The 20,080-nt window shown below is 42.6% G+C and overlaps 1 protein-coding gene across 15 annotated transcripts in view; it reads right to left on the bottom strand.

Moving 5' to 3' along the window:
• The window catches only part of BTRC (beta-transducin repeat containing E3 ubiquitin protein ligase), a 122,145-nt gene that overhangs the window by 60,850 nt on the left and 41,215 nt on the right, over positions 1-20,080 (bottom strand). For 10 of the 15 annotated variants that reach the window (XM_054831786.1, XM_054831793.1, XM_054831788.1 and 7 more), the window contains one exon: positions 11,657-11,734. The exons of the other annotated variants lie outside the window; for them this stretch is intronic. In XM_054831786.1, the coding sequence (XP_054687761.1) occupies positions 11,657-11,734 (78 nt within the window). The remainder of the gene's footprint in view (positions 1-11,656; positions 11,735-20,080) is intronic. 15 annotated transcript variants of the gene reach the window in all.

Below are 20,080 nucleotides of genomic sequence, written 5' to 3'. Positions count from 1 at the left end.
AATGTTGCACAGAAGCTGGATCTGGCTCATGAAGTCAAGGCATAAGAAGCTGGGAGAATATATTGTGAAGTTAGTACTATATGGTAGCCTTCTAATGTTTCTCTGTAGGCAGCAGTTACTGGCTACTGTGAGACATAAGATTATTGCTGGACATGGAGATTTGATTTCATCTGATATTGTCATATTTATGTCCGTACACTAACAGTTACTGGTGAACAGACCCAACTGAAAGCAGAATCAATGTCCTACCATCAAGTAATAATGCAGAGCCCTACATTTTAGGGAAAACATTTGATGGTGTCTCATGCTAGACTGCAACATCAGAGTACCTCCTTTCATTCGTTCCGATGCCTATGGGAACATTGACTAACCTGGAAGAAACCCAAGAAAATCAAAACCAGAACCAAGCATCGGAAAAGCAAATTTCTCAAGCTCACCTTTAAAGCTCGACCCTTTTACGAATCTCATCTAATTTGCACCAAAACTGTTCAAGTTTCTCCTCACCTGTCATCAAGATAAGAGGTTTCTTCACCAAGGAAAAGCAGTCTGAAATGGTAGCCTAGTTCAACGCCACGGGCGGATAGCTTTGCGTTGGAGTGCTTTAATATGTTTTTATATTGCATATAAAGCATGCAAACATAAACCAGTTTGTTGAAAACTACCCTCTTTGTGGAAGCTGGCTGTAATTTTGAACAAGTTTTCAATTTTCGCACTGCTGCTAGGGTAAAACATTTTAAAGAGTTTAATTTTTACAGTGGCTTCAATGACATGAGATTATCTAACAAAGTAATGGTTAATCAATAGAGGGTTTAGTTGTCAGGTGAAACATATAACACACTAAAAGGGATTGATTGCAAGGCTCCTCCTTATTTACTGGGAGGTATATATTTAAAATGACACAAACTTGTTACCAAGCTGCATTCCTTTAACCTTGCAAAAGCCGTTTGAGAACAGTGTTAAGCAGCCCTATAGCAAAACAAGCTCTAATGAAGAAAAAAAAAAAACCAACAAAACCCTACAAATACATGGCAGCACCAAATCATGTCAGAAGCAGGGGAACCACAAAGCTGTATTCACTTTCAGCCAAAGGCTTAAAATGCCACAGAGACGCTAGACTATGGTTCACTAAAGATAGAGCTGTATCTGATCTCATTCCGTAAGTGTCTTTGGTTACATTTTTCTTTTTAAAGAAAGTATGATCCTGCTCCTTGACATAAACACATAAACATTTCTACTCTTGTCTGCCTAGCTCTGGACAAACACCAAATGTCAACCTGAAGCCTCAAACCCCAGGCAGAACTCTGTGTGTGTGTGTGCACAGCTTTTCTGCCAACTGAAATTCCTTTCTTTGGCCATTTATTCCGAGAATCCCCAGTCCCTGAACAAAACTCCACTTTTTAATAGAAGTTGCAACCCAGGAGTTCAATAAGATTTCCCCCCCCCAATAGTTAATAATTACATGATTTATCACAGAAAGATAACACTAATAAAAACACAGCAAAAAGACAAAACCCATACCCTCCCTTCAAGTCATTTTCAGGGAAAAGATTATTAAACTGTTCTTTTTGAACAAGGGCTTTTGTAGCTAAGCACAAATTGCCAAATGGTTAGAAAAAAAGTTATTAGACTCAGAAGAATTCAGCAGAAGTGGGAAGTTATATAAACAAATCACTCCAGCAGATTTGGAAAAATCGCTTTCATCTTACTGAGAGTCTTAGGAGACTTGCATTAATTACCCTTTAAAGGTCTTTCACATGGACTATTTAAAATAAATGCAATTTATTTATTTATTTCAAATGAGGTGATTCTTCTGAAAGAATTAAGTAATCTCAACAAATTTAAAAACGTTTTTATAAACAGGTAATTAAAAAGAAGACTAGAATTAAGTCAAGCTGTAAGACATTACCCAGGATTCACTGCAATTATTTTCTTAAGACAAAATTTTTGTTATCCCTAGACCAGCCTTGGGAAGGGTAGTCTCCACGGAAAGTCGCAAGACAAAATAAAGACTAGCCAAACAAAAAACTAGATCATTTACAGGATTTTCCCTAAAGCACAGTTTGTCATATTGCAATTACACCTTGCCGACTGTGAAAGCCAGAGTCCTTAATATTGCCACTAGAGGGAAGACGTGTCTCGACACATGGCAATGGTAGTTGGGGAGTGGGTTTTCTTGAGCAATTACCATAACAAAGCTCCCTTGGCTGTGTGTACCTTCTAATTACTCAGTACAATTAAAATGACTTACCTAAAACAAACAGGGAAAAAAAAAAGGCCCCTAAAACAAAAAACATCAAGACAATACAAACAAAAAGCCTTACTCCTATCTGCCTGTTATCTGAAATTACATTAAAGCTGAAGATCTTTTTTTCCTCATCCATCAATGCACGGGGGGGGGGGGGGGGGGGGGGGCAAAAAAAAAAAAGAGTATGCCACAATGCCCAAACACCACAGGGTTGTTCAGCGACATAAAAGCATTAAAACAAACAAAAACAAAGAGCAAGGAGAACTAGATCTCTTGTTAAAGAAAAGAAGAAAAGAAAAAAAAAAGAAAAAGGAAATGTCGTGGTATTTAGCCATCTGGTAGCTGCTTGAAAACAAATTGTCCTCAAAAGAGCAGAAATACAGTATGTCTTCTCTCAGTTCACTGGCTTATGAATCAGACTTCCCCCCCCCTTTTTTTTTTTTAAAATACAGACATGATAATGTTGGACTTCTGTGCTGCTGCTTTCACTTCTCTCTTGTCCCACTGTGCAAAGATAACCATGGTCATCCCAATCAGATCCAGTCATTCCAACTTGGATGCATTATTCACAGTGTTTTCGGGATACATCTTGTTGGGCCCATTGTTCAAAAACCCTCAGGATTTTTTTTTCCTAACAGCTACTTGCTGATTTTTAAACCCTTAAATCTTTCATTTTATAAGGCACGTCGTTAAAGGAAGATGGCAGCCAAGTGATTTTTCTTTCCATTGACAATTTGTGACATTTTTCCAGCAGCATGCAAGGTGTTGAAAACCTGGCAGCTGTTACCTCCCGGGATGAAGATCCTTTTTTATCCTCCCTTGACAGTTTAACTCAATGGGTCAGCACCTTTAAAGACTGCAAAGTACCACTGAAGTGGATGGAGGCTTGAATTACTGCTCCCTCCCTAATCAATGTAAACCCTCACTGCAGGTGAAACTCTTCATCTATAGAGGTGCATGGGGGAGGAAAATGTAATGCCCTGAGCCAGATGGTTTTCATCTTGTTTTTTAAAGAAGAAAGGAACAAGCTAACAAGGGGACAGCTACTTTGTTAGCTTCTTGGCCTCTCTCATGGCTTTGGATCCCCAGGGTTCCAGCCACACAAGAGAAAGAATACAGAAAAACATAAACACTTAAAGAAATATAACTAGGGGGCTGGCAACACGCTGCTTTCAAAGAGTTGAGAGCCCTGTTCAGCACTTTATTTATCACTGCCCACGTTCTTCGGATGGTAAGTGGACATGGACACAAAGGGCAGGGGGGGAACAGACAACACTTGCAATTTACTCAATTACAGAGGAATGCAGAAATGCGGCGGGGTGACAGATTCCTATTAGCACTAATGATGAAAGAGCCCAGTGGCCTTTCTGCCACAAGGCAGCATTCCCATTGTAACTTAGACTCCGACACTACCCGCTTTGGCTAGTTTTTTAACATGCATTAAGTGCCACAGAGGAATGGAGATGATTTTTTGTTGTTGTTTGAGAATAAACAAAAAAATTAAACAAAAAGAATAATCTTAAAAGTAAGACTGAGAATGTACTTCTAGCAATTTCAGAAGACTTTTCAGCCAGCAACTCCTTACTAGCAAGCATTAATAGCATAAAAGAAGAGGTAACCAGGGTAACTTTACAGACCTGGTACGTCCTGCCTTGGCCAGCTCTCCAACAGAAGCCAAATTTCAACTGCAGGATCTTCCCCGGAGCGAGGGAGCTGAAGGACCCCCACTCCCTCCCCACCAGTCGAAAAGAGGGCTTCAACTTTACACAGCAGAAATACTTGTGAGGAGGAGAAATGTGCCTGGAGAAGAGCCCTGAGCAGCGGGATGAGGCTACCAGCTGGAAGTAAATGGTTGACAGTTGCTATTTTTTGTCTTTCCTTTGCTCTACCTTCTTTAACTGCTTTCTGCTTCTTACGGTTTGCTTGTGTATCGGCTTTAAACTCTTAAGATCAGACTGTGCCTATTTTAACTTTGAAATAGTGCCTAGAGCATGTTTTAGGTGCTACATGTAATTTTACAAAATGATCTCAAATCTGTAAGAGTGAATTGAGGTAATAATCTGTGCCAAAATGGTAAGAGGGAAATTCTTGAAAATGCTAAGGGGCCTGTTTGAATGGGGTAACAGACAGGGATTTTTTTTTTTTCCCCCGGACTTCCATCTGGAAGCTTACAGAAAGACAGCAGAGTCCACCGTGAGGTTCGCAGGAGGTACAGTGAGGCAGCCTTGCTGCTGCCAGCATTTCCCCACAAGGCACCTTCGCCCACAGACAACCCACGGCAGCAAAAGGCACTTCATTATTGCTCTGCCGAAGAGAAGGGAGGCAGGGTTTTAAACAACCTGCATTGTGCCTGTCGCCTTTAAAAACCAGTGGGGTAATCAAGTTCAGGGCAGCCCCGGACAGCTGCCCTGTGACCTATTCATGCTGACCCCCACTATTCATCACTTTCCTTTAGGACTACGAGGGCAAGCTCCCAGGGAGTGACCACCACAATAGACAGATACGAGCCAACAATAATACGGTTCCTGAAAAAAAAACAGATGGCACTGCAATAAATTTACAAATCTGCATTCATGGCTCTGTTAAAAACACCCAGAAGCTAAAAGGCTGGAGGGGCCCCCAGAGAGCTTCCCCTTCCCTGTTTCTAAAGGCCGGCTCTCTCCCCAAGACTATTGAGCTCATGTTCTTCATAAATGAAGAATGGAGACATAGCCCTTAAAATAACAAATGCCTGACCTAATCAATCTAGTGTTTGGGTCTAATGCTAAATGATAGGCACTGAAAACTAATTATGTTTTTTGGCAAGGAAGTTGAATTAAAATGGAAACACACAGGTTAAAAAGGCACTGAAGCATTTGCAAGTCCCTTTGAAAGGGCGGCACACACACACACACACACGCTCACATGCAGGGCTTGAAACAGGAACCTGATTCAATAACTCATGCATTTATTTTTAAAATGAATCAGATTAGTCCCATGTGTGACCTGCCGGTCCATCTGTATGAGCTGGACTTAATGGGCACTCTTCTCACGCTTACTTCAGTTTGAAGTATGAGAGAGATAAATTTAGTTTAATTTTCAACAGATCAAGCTATCCATTTTCCAAATGGACCATCTGGATCAGCCTATTAAAATTAATTTATAACTTTGCAGTGTGAAAATTCGTTTGTTAGCTTAAATAAAGTTGCCAAAAACTTTTGCCACTTGTCATTGTTTTTTCTGAAGTCTGTTTTCATACTATGATTTTCAGTTTACCCCTTCAAAAAATTTAATTTTGTCAGATGAAGCACTCAACAGGAACTGAACATTTCCATCCTTACTTTGAAGTCTGTCACAGCTTAGATCTTTTCACTGCTCCAGCTAACATTGTCAAGTTGATTGCCCTTTTCTGTTTCCTTTCCCAGTGCTAATCTCCATGTCTCTTCTGCCTTGCTGCCCCTCATGCACCCAAGAGTGGCTGTGCCTCCCGCTTCCAGCACACCAAGGACACAGCTCCGCTTGTTGAGACTTCTGAAGACACCCTTCTCCAAAAAACATTTTAATGAACAGAAGAATGTTATTTCTCCTAGTAAGAGGTCCATAGCACTGAGCAATGGGTGTCTTCAGCCCCTGCTTACAACTTCAGATGCTTAAGTAACCATTACACCTCCTTATTACTCCCATCTTCTGGTATGTCTGTTCCACAAACCCACCTGAGAAAACATTTATGGCTAAGGCTGCATACCCACACTGCAAATGAGGGAAGAAAAGGTAACCACACCTTTACTTAAACTTGTCAGCAGCTGAACATGTCAAGACATCATACTTCCCCTGAAGTGGTCTGATGCATCTCATTAATTTTCTAAAACTAATCAAAAAGTACTAAATATGTGGACACTTTCACTGGAAAGACCATTTAAGTAAACAGACTTCTCCTCTACCCACATACACACATTCAACTCCTCTGGGCATATAGGTCCACATTCCCCAATAATGAAATTTTAACAGTGGCGTCTTAAGGGAGGGACAGAACATATGAAACTACACTCAATATTTACCAAGTTAGCATCTTTCCACTAAGGTGGAAAGTACTCTTTGTTTATTATTACTTTGACAGCATTTGCAGGTCAGATGTTTTTACAAAGTATGGACAGATGTAAGACAGGGTAGCCACTCTGCACACCTTTCTAGGAGATGCAGATCTTTCCAATAAGTATCATTCAACTCATTGATTGTAAGGGCATGTGGCTGCATATGTGTCTGATTTCTGCAACTAGAGTTTGAAAACTCCCCACTGCTTCTTGTCCCTTGCTAACGGAGAAGAGGAGCAATCTGAGCTTCCAAAATGCTTGGAAAGCTTTATTTATGCCTACATAAAGAACCAAAATTCCTTCTGCAAGGCAGTGGTGTCCTCGTTTTTGGCTGGGATAGAGTTAATTTTCACAAGAAGCTGGGAGGGGACACAGCCAGGACAGCTGACCCAAACTAGCCAAAGGCATATTCCATACCATATGACATCCTGTTCAGTATATAACAGGGGGGAACTGGCCAGGAAGGGGGAATCACTGCTCGGGGATGGGATGGGCATCGGGTTGCAGGTAGTGAGCAAATTACATTGAGTATCGCCCGCTTTGTATATTCTTTTATTAGTACTAGTGTTGTTATTTTCCTCTTCCTTAGCTGTCCTATTAAACTGTCTTCATCCCAGCTTAAGAGTTTTACCTTTTTCTTCCAATTCACCTCCCCATCCCACCGGTGCAGGGGGCGGGGAGTGAGCTAGCAACCACATGGTGCTTAGTTGCCGGCTGGGGCTGGTTACAGCTTTTGAGAATTTTGAATATCCTTGGGTTGTTGAAGCCAGCATACTCTTATTGCTATGTCTCCTGAACGTGTTTCAGGTTTTGTTTAGGGTTACAAAAGACTGTTTTAAGAATAGGACCCAGAGATCTGCCCCGAGGCTGGACAGTCATGGGTGGCATAGCATGTGGGAGAATATCAGCAGGTCTCTAAAGAACTTCTCACCTCCAGTAGTTTGGAACTTCGCTCCCAAACAACTACAGGACCCTGATGAAGTGGTAGAATATTTGAAAGGAAAATGCTGTGACTATTCCAAAGAGGCACAACTTACCACACTGTGCTGGGCCCTGGGCAGTATCTACCAAACACTGCTCAATATTAGGCAGCGCCATCGGGGGAAGAAAGGGAAAACGGAGTGACAGGAACTGTGGCTACTCAAACCCCAGTGACAGGTATTGCAACAGAACCAAAAAACCAACCCGTGCTGGTGTCAGTCAGCCCTATATAGAAGAAGAAACACACGAAAAAATCAGTATGCTTAGTAAGGGATGATGATGAACTGGGACCATCACAAGAACAGGAGGAAGAGGCAGAACCAGAGATAATCACCCGATCCCTGTCCCTGAGTGAGCTGCGAGATAATGTGAAAAGATTTCAGCCACCATCCAGGAGAGCACATCATTACCTGGCTGCTCCAATGTTGGGATAATTAGGCCAGTAGCCTGGAATTAGAGGGCAGGGAGGCCAAGCAGCTGGGATCCCTGTCTAGAGAAGGGAGCACTGACAAAGTGATTGGAAAAAAGACACAAGCCCTCAGCCTCTGGAGGCAACTTCTGTCAGGCGTAAGGGAAAGGTATCCCTTCAGTGAAGATGATGTATGTCACCCAGGCAAGTGGAACACCATGGAGCTAGGTATCCAGTACCTGAGGGAAACAGCCATGTGGGAGATGGTTTGTTATGACCCAGACAACGCGCAGTTACCCACAGATCCTGATGAAGTCCAATGTACCCAACCCATGTGGCAGAAGCTTATGCAGAGCGCACCATCATCATACGTCAACACATTGGCAGTAATGGACTGGAAAGCCAAAGAGGTACCAGTGGTGGATGAAGTGGCTGGCTGACTCCAGCAATATAAAGAAAATCTCTCTTCCTCCCTCATCTCGGCTGTGGAGAAACTGTCCCGGAAGGTCCAGCAACTCGAAGAGAGTATATCCTATTCCCCACCTGTACAGACCAGTATCTCACCTATTAGAAGTAAGTGTTCCTCTGCTCAAGAGAGATATAGAGGGTACAAACCATGAGGCATCCTGTGGTTTTACCTGTGTGACCATGGAGAGGACATGAGGAAGTGGGACAGAAAACCTAACCTCAACCCTAGAGGCACGAGTATGTGAATTGCAACAAAAAACAATCACAAAAGGAAGTTCTTCCAGAAAAATGCCACTCCAGTTTCCAGTGGGCAGTTCCCCAGACTGAGTGGAAAGCCTGATCGTATGTATGATCCTCTTGAAGGGACTTCTAAGTCATTTTTACAAGAAGTAACAAATAAGATGACCAGGATTAGAGGAGCCCTGCCTCCAGCCAGGTCGAGGAAAGGGACAACCAGGTTTACTGGACTGTGAGGATCCAATGGCCTGGCATGTCAGACCCACAGGAGTACAAGGCTCTAGTGGCACCAGTGCACAGTGTACCCTAATGCCCTCAAGCCACAAAGGGGCAGAACCCATCTGTACTTCTGGAGTGACAGAGGGATCCCAACAGCTAACTCTACTGGAGACTGAAGTGAGTCTAACTGGGAATGAGTGGCAAAAGCCCCCCACTGTGACTGGCCCAGACGGTCTGTGCATCCTTGGCATAGACTGCCTCAGGATAGGTTATTTCAAGGACCCAAAAGGGTACCAGTGGGCTTTTGGCACAGCTGCCTTGGCGGCAGAGGAAATTAAACACCTATCTGCCTTGCTTGGTCTCTCAGAGGACCATTCTGCTGTGGGGCTGAGGGTCGAAGAACAACAGGTGCCAAACGCTACCACAACGGTGCACCGGCGGCAACATTGCACCAACCGAGACACCCTGATTCCCATCCATAAGCTGATTTGTCAACTGGAGAGTCAGGGTGTGATCAGCAGAACCCGCTCACTCTTTAACAGTCTTGTATGGCCGGTGCAAATGTCTAATGAAGAGTGGAGACTGACAGCAAACTATCGTGGCCTGAATGAAGTCACGCCGCTGCTGAGTCCTGCCGTGCTGGACATGCTGGAACTTCAATATGAACTGGAGTCAAAGGCAGCCAAGTGGTACACCACAACTGATATCACAAATGCGTTTTTCTCAATCCCCTTGGCGGCCGAGTGCAGGCCACAGTTTGCTTTCACTTGGAGGGGTGTCCAATACACTTGGAATCGACTGCCCCAGGGGGGGAAATACAGCCCCACCATTTGCCATGGGCTGACCCAGACTGCACTGGAACAGGGTGAGGCTCCAGAACATCTGCAATACATTGATGACATCATCGTATGGGACAACACAGCAACAGAAGCTTCTGAGAAAGGGAGGAAAATAGTTCAAATCCTTCTGAAAGCTGGTTTCTCCATAAAACAAAGTAAGGTCAAGGGACCTGCACAGGAGATCCAGTTTTTAGGAATAAAATGGCAAGATGGGCGTCATCAGATCCCAATGGATGTGATCAACAAAACAGCAGCTATGTCTCCACCAACTAGCAAAAAGGAAACACAAGATGTCTTAGGTGTTGTGGGTTTCTGGAGGATACATACTCCAAATTACAGTCTGACTGTAAGCCCTCTCAATCAAGTGACCTGGAAGAAGAATAATTTCAAATGGGGTCTAGAGCAATGACAAGCCTTTGAACAAATTAAACAAGAAATCGTTCATGCAGTAGCCCTTGGGCCAGTCTGGGCAGGACCAGATGTAAAAAATGCACTCTACACCGCAGCCAGGGAGAATGGCCCTACCTGGAATCTCTGGAAGAAAGCACCAGGGGAGACAAGAATCACCCAAATTAATGAAGGATGAACTTTGATGAAACCAAGAAAAAGTGCAGCAATGATGGAACTAGAAATGGCTTCAGCAACCAGTGCCCAGCAGCTTCCTGGAAATCAACATCTTCAACCTGCAGACCATAAGCACGGGCCACGCCAGAAACACCAGCCACAAGCTCCGGATGTGGCATGCAACAATCCAACATCACACACCATCTCTCCTGCCCTGAAAGACTGTTATAACAGATGTAGCCCAAAGTTATGGATTAAATGAATTCAACGGACATTTTAGAGGGGTGGCCTATAGACTAAGGGAAATATATACATATCTCTCTCAAAGACAGGAAAAGTGGTGGTGATTAATTGGACGGTGTTGGATCTGGGCATGACGTAAATGGTATAAAATAAGTGGTGGATAATGTCATGGTTTTCAACTAGGATAGAGTTAATTTTCACCAGAAGTTGGGAGGGGACACAGCCAGGACAGCTGACCCAAACTGGCCAAAGAAGTATTCCATACCATATGATGTCATGCTTAGTACAGAAAGGAGGCCAGCCGGGGAGGAGGACTTGTTGCTCAGGGATGGGATGGGCATCAGCCTCCAGGGGGTAAGCAAATTGTGTATCACCTGCTTTGTATATTCTTTTATTAGCAATGCTGTGGTTGTTATTTTCCTCCTCCTTTGCTGTCCTATCAAACTGTCCTTATCCCAACCCACGAGTTTTACCTTTTTCTTCCAATTTTCCTCCCCATCCTACTGGGGGCAAGAGGAGCAAGTGAGCAGCTGTGTGATGTTTAGGAGCCAGCTGGGGTAAAACCACAATGCTCAACTGTTGCAACGTGTGACCTGGGGTATTCACTCAAGTAAGGTTCATCAATGGTTTTACTCCAATACACCAGGCAGCAACCTTGGACAGCTGAGGCACAGACATATTTTTGCTTCTGCTGCCTGAAGGCTGCAGTGGGGAGAAAGAACAAGGTGAAAAAGGATCTGAAATCACTAAATCCAACTTAAATCCCCCAGAAATCACAAGCCAGACTCCCTTTGTTGACCGTGGGGATTAAAAAAAAGTTATTCTTTTGAATTGGAAATTTTCTTTACTATACATAAAAGGCAAAGAGATTGTCTTTTATCAGACCACCCTTTCTCCTTTCTACCCATTAGTAATTTATACACTTGTAGAAGAAACAAGAACAGGTCATTTTTCAGGTTATTAACCTGGACATCACCTCCAAGAAAATTTACCTTCAAGGGCAAAGAAAAGCTTAATTGTTGTAGAACACTTTGAGACTCTTGATCTACAGCAAGGCAAAATATACTACAAACAAGACAGGAACAATTACAGAAGAAAAGGCTGAAGAGGTCTTGATGAACACCAAATGGAGAAAGGTAAAACTAGAGAGTCACAGCTGACTGCACTATACAGAAGTCTAGATTTCTTTAGAGTCATCAAACTCTCCTGAAAGCTAAATCTCTGTGCCTGATTTTCCTGGGTACAGTGTGACTTGTTCAGACTTCAAAGGCAAAAAGAAAGGGTTTGCATGAGCACAAGTCAGACTTCAGCTTCCAGAAGCATTGAAGGATTCAAATAGCTAGAAAGTTTTATTGCATTTTTAAAGAGACTGATCACATACCTGTCTAAGTGAATTCTTCTCGGGAATGATCTTCCTAGGGGGCTCATCATTATTACAGTCTTCTCTCTCAGAGGAATTCTGTGAAAGAAAGTAAGCTTTAATTCAGTTCTTATCCCTAATATTACTCTGCGAGAGAAAAGAAACAGAATACTTGTACTACACAGGCTGTAGTATTTTACGCACACATATACCGGAGGCTAACTTGTACTTTTAAGCCAAACAGCTTGTTATGGCAAAGAAAGAATTTCTCCTCCTTAACACAACAATGCACCACTGTGCAGGTATCTACTGAAGAAGCCTGTGCTTTGGGGATTGATTCTGAAACCACCAATAACAGCCACTTTGAAAAGCTGAAATGGTGGCTGGACCAGCATGGCAACACCAGTGTTCCTGAACACCCCAGAATAACTATTTCAAACAGTGGAACCTGTTGAAAACAAAAGGTTGTTAACAAGTGCAACTGTTGTTCTCTGTGCCCCTATGCTTTTTATCTGCCTAACAATTATTAATTGCACTGAGTCTTCTTGGGTGCCAATAATCATAAAGAAATGACAGAGTTAAATTCTGGTGAAAGAGGTTATCAGGAGATCCTTTGAAAAAACATAATTTTGTAGGTACCATACGGTATTATGGCTATGTTTTTCACTCCTGCCTCCTGACTCTACATACATATACAATTGCTAGAAAGACCAATGCTTCAAAACTTAAGCTGCAACCTCCAAAAAAAGAGCACCAGTAAGACAAGAGAAGGTGGACAAGAAGAAATACAAGGGCTTTTCTAGCATGAGTAAGAGGACCAGGAGACTTTTGTCCTGTTAACTTCATGATTAAAACTGATTATTACCTGCTTTAAAGACAGGCAATGGTTATCTCAGGACATGCATAGTCTGTAGCAAACATTTGGTTAAAAACTGCTGGATACGTGGGGAGAATCCTATCCTCACTGCCAAAGTCAGCTACTCTGGAAGACCGTGTTCCTTTGCACGGGTTCAGCCACTGCTGTTGATAAAGTAATGACAGCCAGCTTTGGGGGAATCCCACACACACATCTAAAATCAGTTTGATCACCACAGTATTCATAGCCTTAGGCCACATTCCCACACATTCAGTAGTGAGCAACTAAACAGGTTTTAAAGAGATACAGAAAAACTGCTTAGGGAGAGCTCTGCCAGGAAAAGGGTGGTTTTCCAGTTACTTGCAATCAAGCTCAGGAGTGCGTATTAAGGCAGAAGTTTGCATTCTGTACCTCTCTCCCCTTGTCCCCCAAATAACCTGTCCTTCGCTGAGCACGGCTCTGCCCGGCTTCTTGCAGAGCCAACTTCCAGCCCAACGCCTCAGGAGACAGAAGTGGCATCTGTTGGCAAAGGAGGAGCTGGGCCCTGCGAACAGCCAGCGTGGCAGAGCAGGGCTAGCAGAAAGCAAGCAGGCTGCGGGAAGCCATCAGAAGAGCAGTGTGCTCGTGTGCCCACTGCAGTGCTGCGTGATCAGGCACTGTCTAGGCAGCTCAGGTTTGCTGGTCTGATGAAAGGGAAGAAAAGGTACAGCCAGGAGGCAGGGCAGGGGTAGAAGCTGTTTGCTGAGAAAGGACAGATAAGGGGAGGGGGGAACACAACAGAAAAACCCCACTTGGAATGTCATAAACTGGTCAGGGGGATTCTGTGTAAATCAAGGCTTGCAGACCAACTACTGATTTTGGATTTTTTTTTTTTTTTAAACAAGATATAGAACTTGCAAGGCACCATGACAGCTGGGATGCTGCAACCAGGGTTTTATAATGGAAATTAATCCTAAAAAGGCCTGATAGATCGCTGTAAAAGGCCAGTTTTTAAAAGTTTTCATATGAGGTCTCAGCCAGGACCAAGTTACTACATTAAATCCAGCTTAGAAAGGATTGTGATCGTAAAAACATACAAGCTATAATCACCTATCTCCAAAAAGGAAGGTCAGACATTAAAGCTGCTCTTTTCTACTCATTGAAATACAGTTTAGTAAGTAGTTAGTTCAAGTAAGGATTCTAATTTTTGTGCTTTGGACAAAAAGATCAAGTATGAGAAAGGTAAGAATCTGAGGTGAGTTACTATACATTTCCAAGAAATGTTTTGTTGGGGGAGTGAGAGGGTTGTTTACTATTTCGGGATACTTTTTCAACATCTACTTCCCTACAATAAGTGCCAAAACAATCTCCCCTTCCAAATAATCTTCCTATATCAGTGAAATCTTGCATTCTTCTTGCCTTTTAAAGCCATTAAGGATCGTCCCTCAAAAAACATGAAAAAGCAGGAAAAATCAGTGCTGCTGGTGAACTGTCAGCCCTTATTTTGAAATTCCTAGTTATTGCAAAGCATCAAGTTATCTACTTTTTCTTTAAGCTTAGCATCTTATTTTAAGAGCAAGCAGAGGACCATTTTGCATTCATTATCTTTATAGGTGGCAAGGCTAAGAGGTTGGCTGAACAAAGACCAGACAAAGACTGCCAAGTGCATATGGTGGTTCACAGCTTGGCGTCTCACCATTCTACAGCACCAACACAGCAGCTCGGATAGCAGACTATTAAAGAGGAGCGCTGCTCATGCACTTTTGTCGGCAAGTAAGTTACGCTCGGTGAAGACGGAATGACTGGAAAGCATTACGCTTAAGAAAAAGCACAGATGTTTATAACTCCCGCTCATTTCTCAGGAATAGGAAACCCATCAATCCAGGTGCAGGTACAAGACCCTGCATATTTCAGGACTAACTGTAGCTGCGTGGAAGTGAATTTCACTTGATAGGGCAACACTTAGCCATGGCTATGGGAAGAGCATAACGTAATTGACTGAAACGGTACATCTATATATTTCTCCTTGCTGAACAAGGTGGGAGGAGGGATAAACACGTGCAAGGTCAGAATAAGGTTTGCTTCAGCAGGACTTCAGTGATGCTCTCGGCCGCAAGAGAGGCAGACAAAGGGAGGAATAGCTCTGAGCACCCTCTCGTGGCTACCGAAACACACGTCTCGGGCACAGACCTGGAAAGAAGCATTTGGTGTCCAGACGGTAAGTTGGGTGTACTCACTGGGAATATTAAAGATCTGCAGTGACTGTACTCGATACGTAGTAGAGGAATGATGGAATTTGTTAGGGTGAAAGAAGTGAAGAAAGCCAGTGCATACAGAAAGCTGAAAAGTCCTTTCTATCAGGGAAAATTTTTAAATCCCGCAGGCAAGCTTTCCTTCGTAGACTAAAGCCAGACCGGCCAAAAGTGTTTGCGCTCATGTGCAGGGGTCTCTCCTTTTGAACAAGTACAAGCAAGTTAAGATGAGAAGTGCTGAAGTCTCCAAAGCACAAATTGATCCATCTTGGTGAGATAAATACTGCCCCCACCTTTCCACAGACAGGTAAAATATTTTTTTTTATATGCCCAAGGTCACACAATGACAGCAGAAGCATGGGGAAGAAAAGCCGGGAAACCCAAGCTCACAGTTCTTGTAACCTTCACAATTTCTCTCTAGCAGGAGGTTCCTGTAAAGGGGCTCTGCCCTCCATAGCTCATTTTTCCTAAAATGGCTACTGTCTGTAATGAGATGCTTTTAAATCTGATTTGCATTTAAAACTTCAGCCTGTAATTAACAGAATATAACTCCATGGCAGGTTGTCTTAAAGACCACTACAAAATTATTACTATTTAACTCTCCCCATGAAGCCTCCTCCACCACTAAACACGACATGCCACAATGCATACGAAATCCCTAGACCGAAGCATTTGATGGGAGATGACATGCAGTATTTTGTGTACACAGCCCAGCAAAACACTGCTGGGAATGAGATATAATACACGGAGAAATGCACTCCCAGGGACTACCAATTGGGCAGAGCTACCTTTAGTACCGCCTCACTCATAGTGGTGGAAATCAAACCCCTGCCAACTGGGGGAGGCTTTCTTTGGTGCTGTTCTGCCCTGCACTAATTATAAAACAGTACAGACGCAGCCTTTTTCCAAGTGTGGGGAGGTGGGGGTGGAGGAGAAGCGCGTGTCTACGCGAAGAGCACAACTATTTTTTATGCTTTCAAATTCTTAATCCTGTTTGGAGCTGTCAGTGGGGGTTAATGGAAGCCTTGGATAGGAGAATTCCAATCTGGTTGGCAGATGGATAGGTTGGTTATAGCTGCATAACTATGTCTTGCCTGCAGGCACAATTCAGAACACTGTTAAAGCAATATAAAGTCTCTGTCAAGCTGAACCATTTGGATCAGTAGCAAGGAGAAATAATAATAAAAAAAGGAGTTCATTTCTGGGCCTTGCGCATTTATGCTCGTATGCAGAAACTGATTAATTGTCATCGTGTGCTGGTCTGCTATACCTCGGATTTCTACTTCTGGAGTAGATTTTGCATGCTAATATAATCATTCTCCCTCTTGAGACATTAGCAAATAATCAAATGAAAAACAGGATCATAATTTACTGAGATTCGGGCAATTCTCTATGCAAATTTGACTTGTTATTGCTGCTGCCTCGTTAATCTGAATGCCTTTGACAAACTCCTTTGATTTATGAACTCATGACAACTCCAATGTGTATATATTTTGCTAGATTGACATTATCATTAAGAGTGGGTGGACTGAGCTCACATGAATGGCTGATTTTATTCGCTGGTGTCTGCTGCTCAACAGCTGAGCATCTCCTTCTCACAAAGCCCCTGAGCGCCAGGCTCTTCCCATCTACCCATCCATTCATCATCTCGATGTTAATTGGCCCAGGCTTTAAGCAAATTTTCAACACGATTTAAAGGCACGATGACACTGATTACTGACCCTCTGCCATACGGTGCCTATTGATTAACCTGACAGAGATGATGAGCTTGAGGGAAACTAGGTGTGTGTGGACCTCGGGGCGGGGAGCGGGGGGGGGGGGGGGGAAATATATTATTGTTTATGCAGGCAAAACACTTGTCATTATCCCAAAGGCCAGAATTTGTGCTGCACTGGCCCTTAAAACACACTATTGCTTTAAACACCTGCATCCAATACAGAAAATGCTTGCTTGCTGTGGAAAAATGATTACAAATTTGATGTCATGTGCAGTCTGTATTTTAATCGAGTTCCCTGATAAATAGACCCCCTCAAGCCAATCAAGTCTCGCTCTAGCCATTGCGTGCATATACATCAGTTTGAACAGAAGCTGGGGCAGGGTGTGTTTTTAGTGGTATCAGCAGATCCAACTGCATGTAGGAAATCTACTTGGGTATTTTAGGTCTCTAAGCAAATAATAGAGTGGGAACAGAGTGTCCAAACAGTTACAGAAGAGTAAATGTTTCAAGGGCAAACCGGATGCCAGAGTAGCTGTCTCAGTATTTCTGTTGCCACATTAAAATAAATGCTTTAGCACACACCAGTGAAATAGTGCATTTCCCCTTTTCCAGTGCAAACTGTTGATACGACCTGACCCTCAAGCTCCTAGGTGCACTGAGTGAACGCAGCATTTTATCAGAGCTTGACAATAACTGACATCCTCTTTCACGTTTCTTGAAGTGTCCCCACGCTGCACTTGGTCTTCCTCACCAAGGACAGAGGGATACTGTTTCAGCCAAGAGGAAGCCACTGAATAAAGTAGGTACATCAGCATTCTGCCTGCAGACTGGTGCTATATGAAAGGAAAAGGAAGCAGAAGGCCTGTCTAACCCCCGCCCAGCCCCAGGTTAAGTCTGTCAGTCAATGCATGCTGTTCTTCTTTCCCAATTCAAGCCTGCCAGCAGTCAGGATGTTTCTCTTGTTTGAGAGGGGGAGGGAGGGTTGCCCCAAGATGCTACAAAGTTAGCTGTCTTCTAACCTGCATCAATTGCTTGCAGGGAATGTGACAAGGAATCATTGGGTAAAGGTATGGAGAAATTAGCTGTGATTGCCTGATGCCCATGTCAGGCAGAGTGGACTGAAAAGGGGAGGGAGAGGGAGGGAGGAGAGAAAGAGAGAGATGTGTGGAAATAAGTGCCAGTCAGACTAGAGGCACACATAAGCCTTACGTTCCTTTTCCAATAACCTTTGTAAGTGATAGATGAGTCCAAGCCCATTGTTATCGTTAAGGGACTGTCAGCATCCTGATTTTATAAATGCTGTCTGTCAGTTTATAAATATCTCAGCCATTTCAAACAGTGCTAGGATGAATCCTGGCATAGCCAATGTCAGCCTGAAAGCAGTATAACTGTTAAAAAAAATATGGGTCTAACATCCACTAAAAACATTTAAGGATAGCTTCTCCTTTTTACTCCTACAATGAGGCTCGAAATGTTCAAATTCATGCTTATTTGGCTAGTCACTACAGTATATAAAAGCAGTCCTTAACATTAGTAATGTTCTTTGAGAAAAAAAACAAGTATGAAAGCTGCAAGTTTGAAGGCAATTCTCTGCCTGTTCAGTAGATAAAACAAAAATGACAGCTGTAACACACAGGGAGATCCACAGCAATGAAAATGCAGAGATAAGTATCAGACCCCATTCCTCTTTGGCATTTGCTGCTCTGAACATTCACCGAGATTAGATCCTTTTAGAGAACACCATAAATTGCAATGTGTATGCACAAGGGGGTGACTTCAGCCCGGAATGAAGGCACAGACAAGTTTCCCAGCTCTTACAAGTTTAAAGTTAAATGGTACTTTTGCCAGGGGTTTATGGCTAAGCATTAGAATGACGGAAGGAGAGGGCAGAGAAACTGCAGTCTACCTTGCAGTGACCAGTATCAAGAAAGGAAAGGGAATAAGCTAAACTGGCCTTCCAGTTCAGTGCTTGCTTTGCAGACTGGTATACGCATCTGTATGGCGATTATTTATCTATTATCCCGTTAGCTGCACAGAATCCTGGATGGTTTTCCTCCAATACTTTTATAAACTCCCCATGACAGGGATTTCTCCACCCCAACCCTGAATGTTTGTGTGGTGCTTAAAGAAATGAAGTTCAAATTCATGCCTGAGCAGCTCAGGTACCTATTATAAGCTAAATTCTTAAAACTGAAGCTCTGACAGCAGTGAAAATGGAAAAGTACAACGCTGCCCCTCAAACCGGAGACATACGCACATGTTCACACAAGTCCCGGTTTGATCTGCATCTATGTTAATGGTGCCGACAATAACAAAAGTTTCAACAACCATTTTTGCAGTTGAAAGCCAGGACAACGTTTTGTTTGGATCCTTTGTATTTTTCCTTACTTTTCATTCAAATCAATAATTTGAAAAATACATTTTCAAAGCAATGAGACTTGATAATGGAACTTCATGACGTCAAGAAGAATTTGTTATCAAGTTATTTAACATAATAATTACTGATTGGTTATAAAGGATTAAGTTAAGGGTGTGAGGAGTCTTAGCATTACTAGAAGAACAGTAAATTCAATTTAATGTTAAAATACCAAAAGCCAGCACAAATATCAAAGATCTGATGAACAGACATGTTTTAAAGAGCACGAATCCAGTTGTAGTTAAAAAATAAACAGAAATCCAGGTGCTGGGAACAAGCCATTTAGGGAAATTTTAAAAAGCTAGCTTCACTTCATACACATTTCTCAAGTGAGAGAGAGACAGAGAAAAAGAGAGAGAGAGAGAGAGAGAGAAAATATGGCTAATGAGAACAGCCTTTCCACGTTCCCCAGGAAGCAGCCCTGCTTAACATTTCTGTTCTGTGAATTTAAGAGAGTCAGCAGTGGTAAATTTGTTTTTAATATTCAAGCTTTCAAGCCTTGCAAGCTAGTTGGCCAATGGCCCTTTCTATTCCAATGTTTGTTGGTGCCTTATTTACACAAGCATTACATCCGGAGAGCCTTTGAATATAATTTCACGTGGATTAAGGGAAGAACATTTGCTTCTGCTAATCAGGACATCTGGTTATTTTTGTAACTCACAGACATCTGCATTAGGCAGTTCGACTTCCTCATTCCTCATAACAAGGTTAGAGCTCAAGAAGCCTCAAGGACCTCTAGTTGAATTTTATTATTTGCATTTTTTCACAGCCAGGTCTGTTTCAGAATTTCTTTTCCTAAATAGCACAAATCGATCAGCACCTTCACAGGTATACATATGCTTTTATAGCTAGCACTTTCTATGCATGATTTTATAGCGTACATCTTGTACTCCAAGATTTTATAGTAGTTCAAAGCTATCTACATCTTTTTAAGGAACAGAAAGCACATATTCCAAAAAAGCAGGGATGAAAACATCCAATTAGCCTTATGATACACATAATATGGGTATACTTCCAACTATCCAACCAGGCCACTTATGTAAGACCAGTGTCAGGACTTGTTCTGAATCTTATAATCAATGTGCTTTGGTTTGTCTCTTACTAGCAATTTATCCTGCATATCTGCTCCCCACACTGAACAAACCAGCATTCTTCCCTTTCTATTCTTTAAGATAACCGTAAAGATTTCTCCAATCTTTTAAATTCTTGCTCAAATTCTTCTTTA

This window comes from Grus americana, chromosome 7, assembly GCF_028858705.1.
Source record: "Grus americana isolate bGruAme1 chromosome 7, bGruAme1.mat, whole genome shotgun sequence".
Taxonomy (NCBI): Eukaryota; Metazoa; Chordata; class Aves; order Gruiformes; family Gruidae; genus Grus; species Grus americana.
This window is presented reverse-complemented; position numbering and strand designations above follow the sequence as displayed.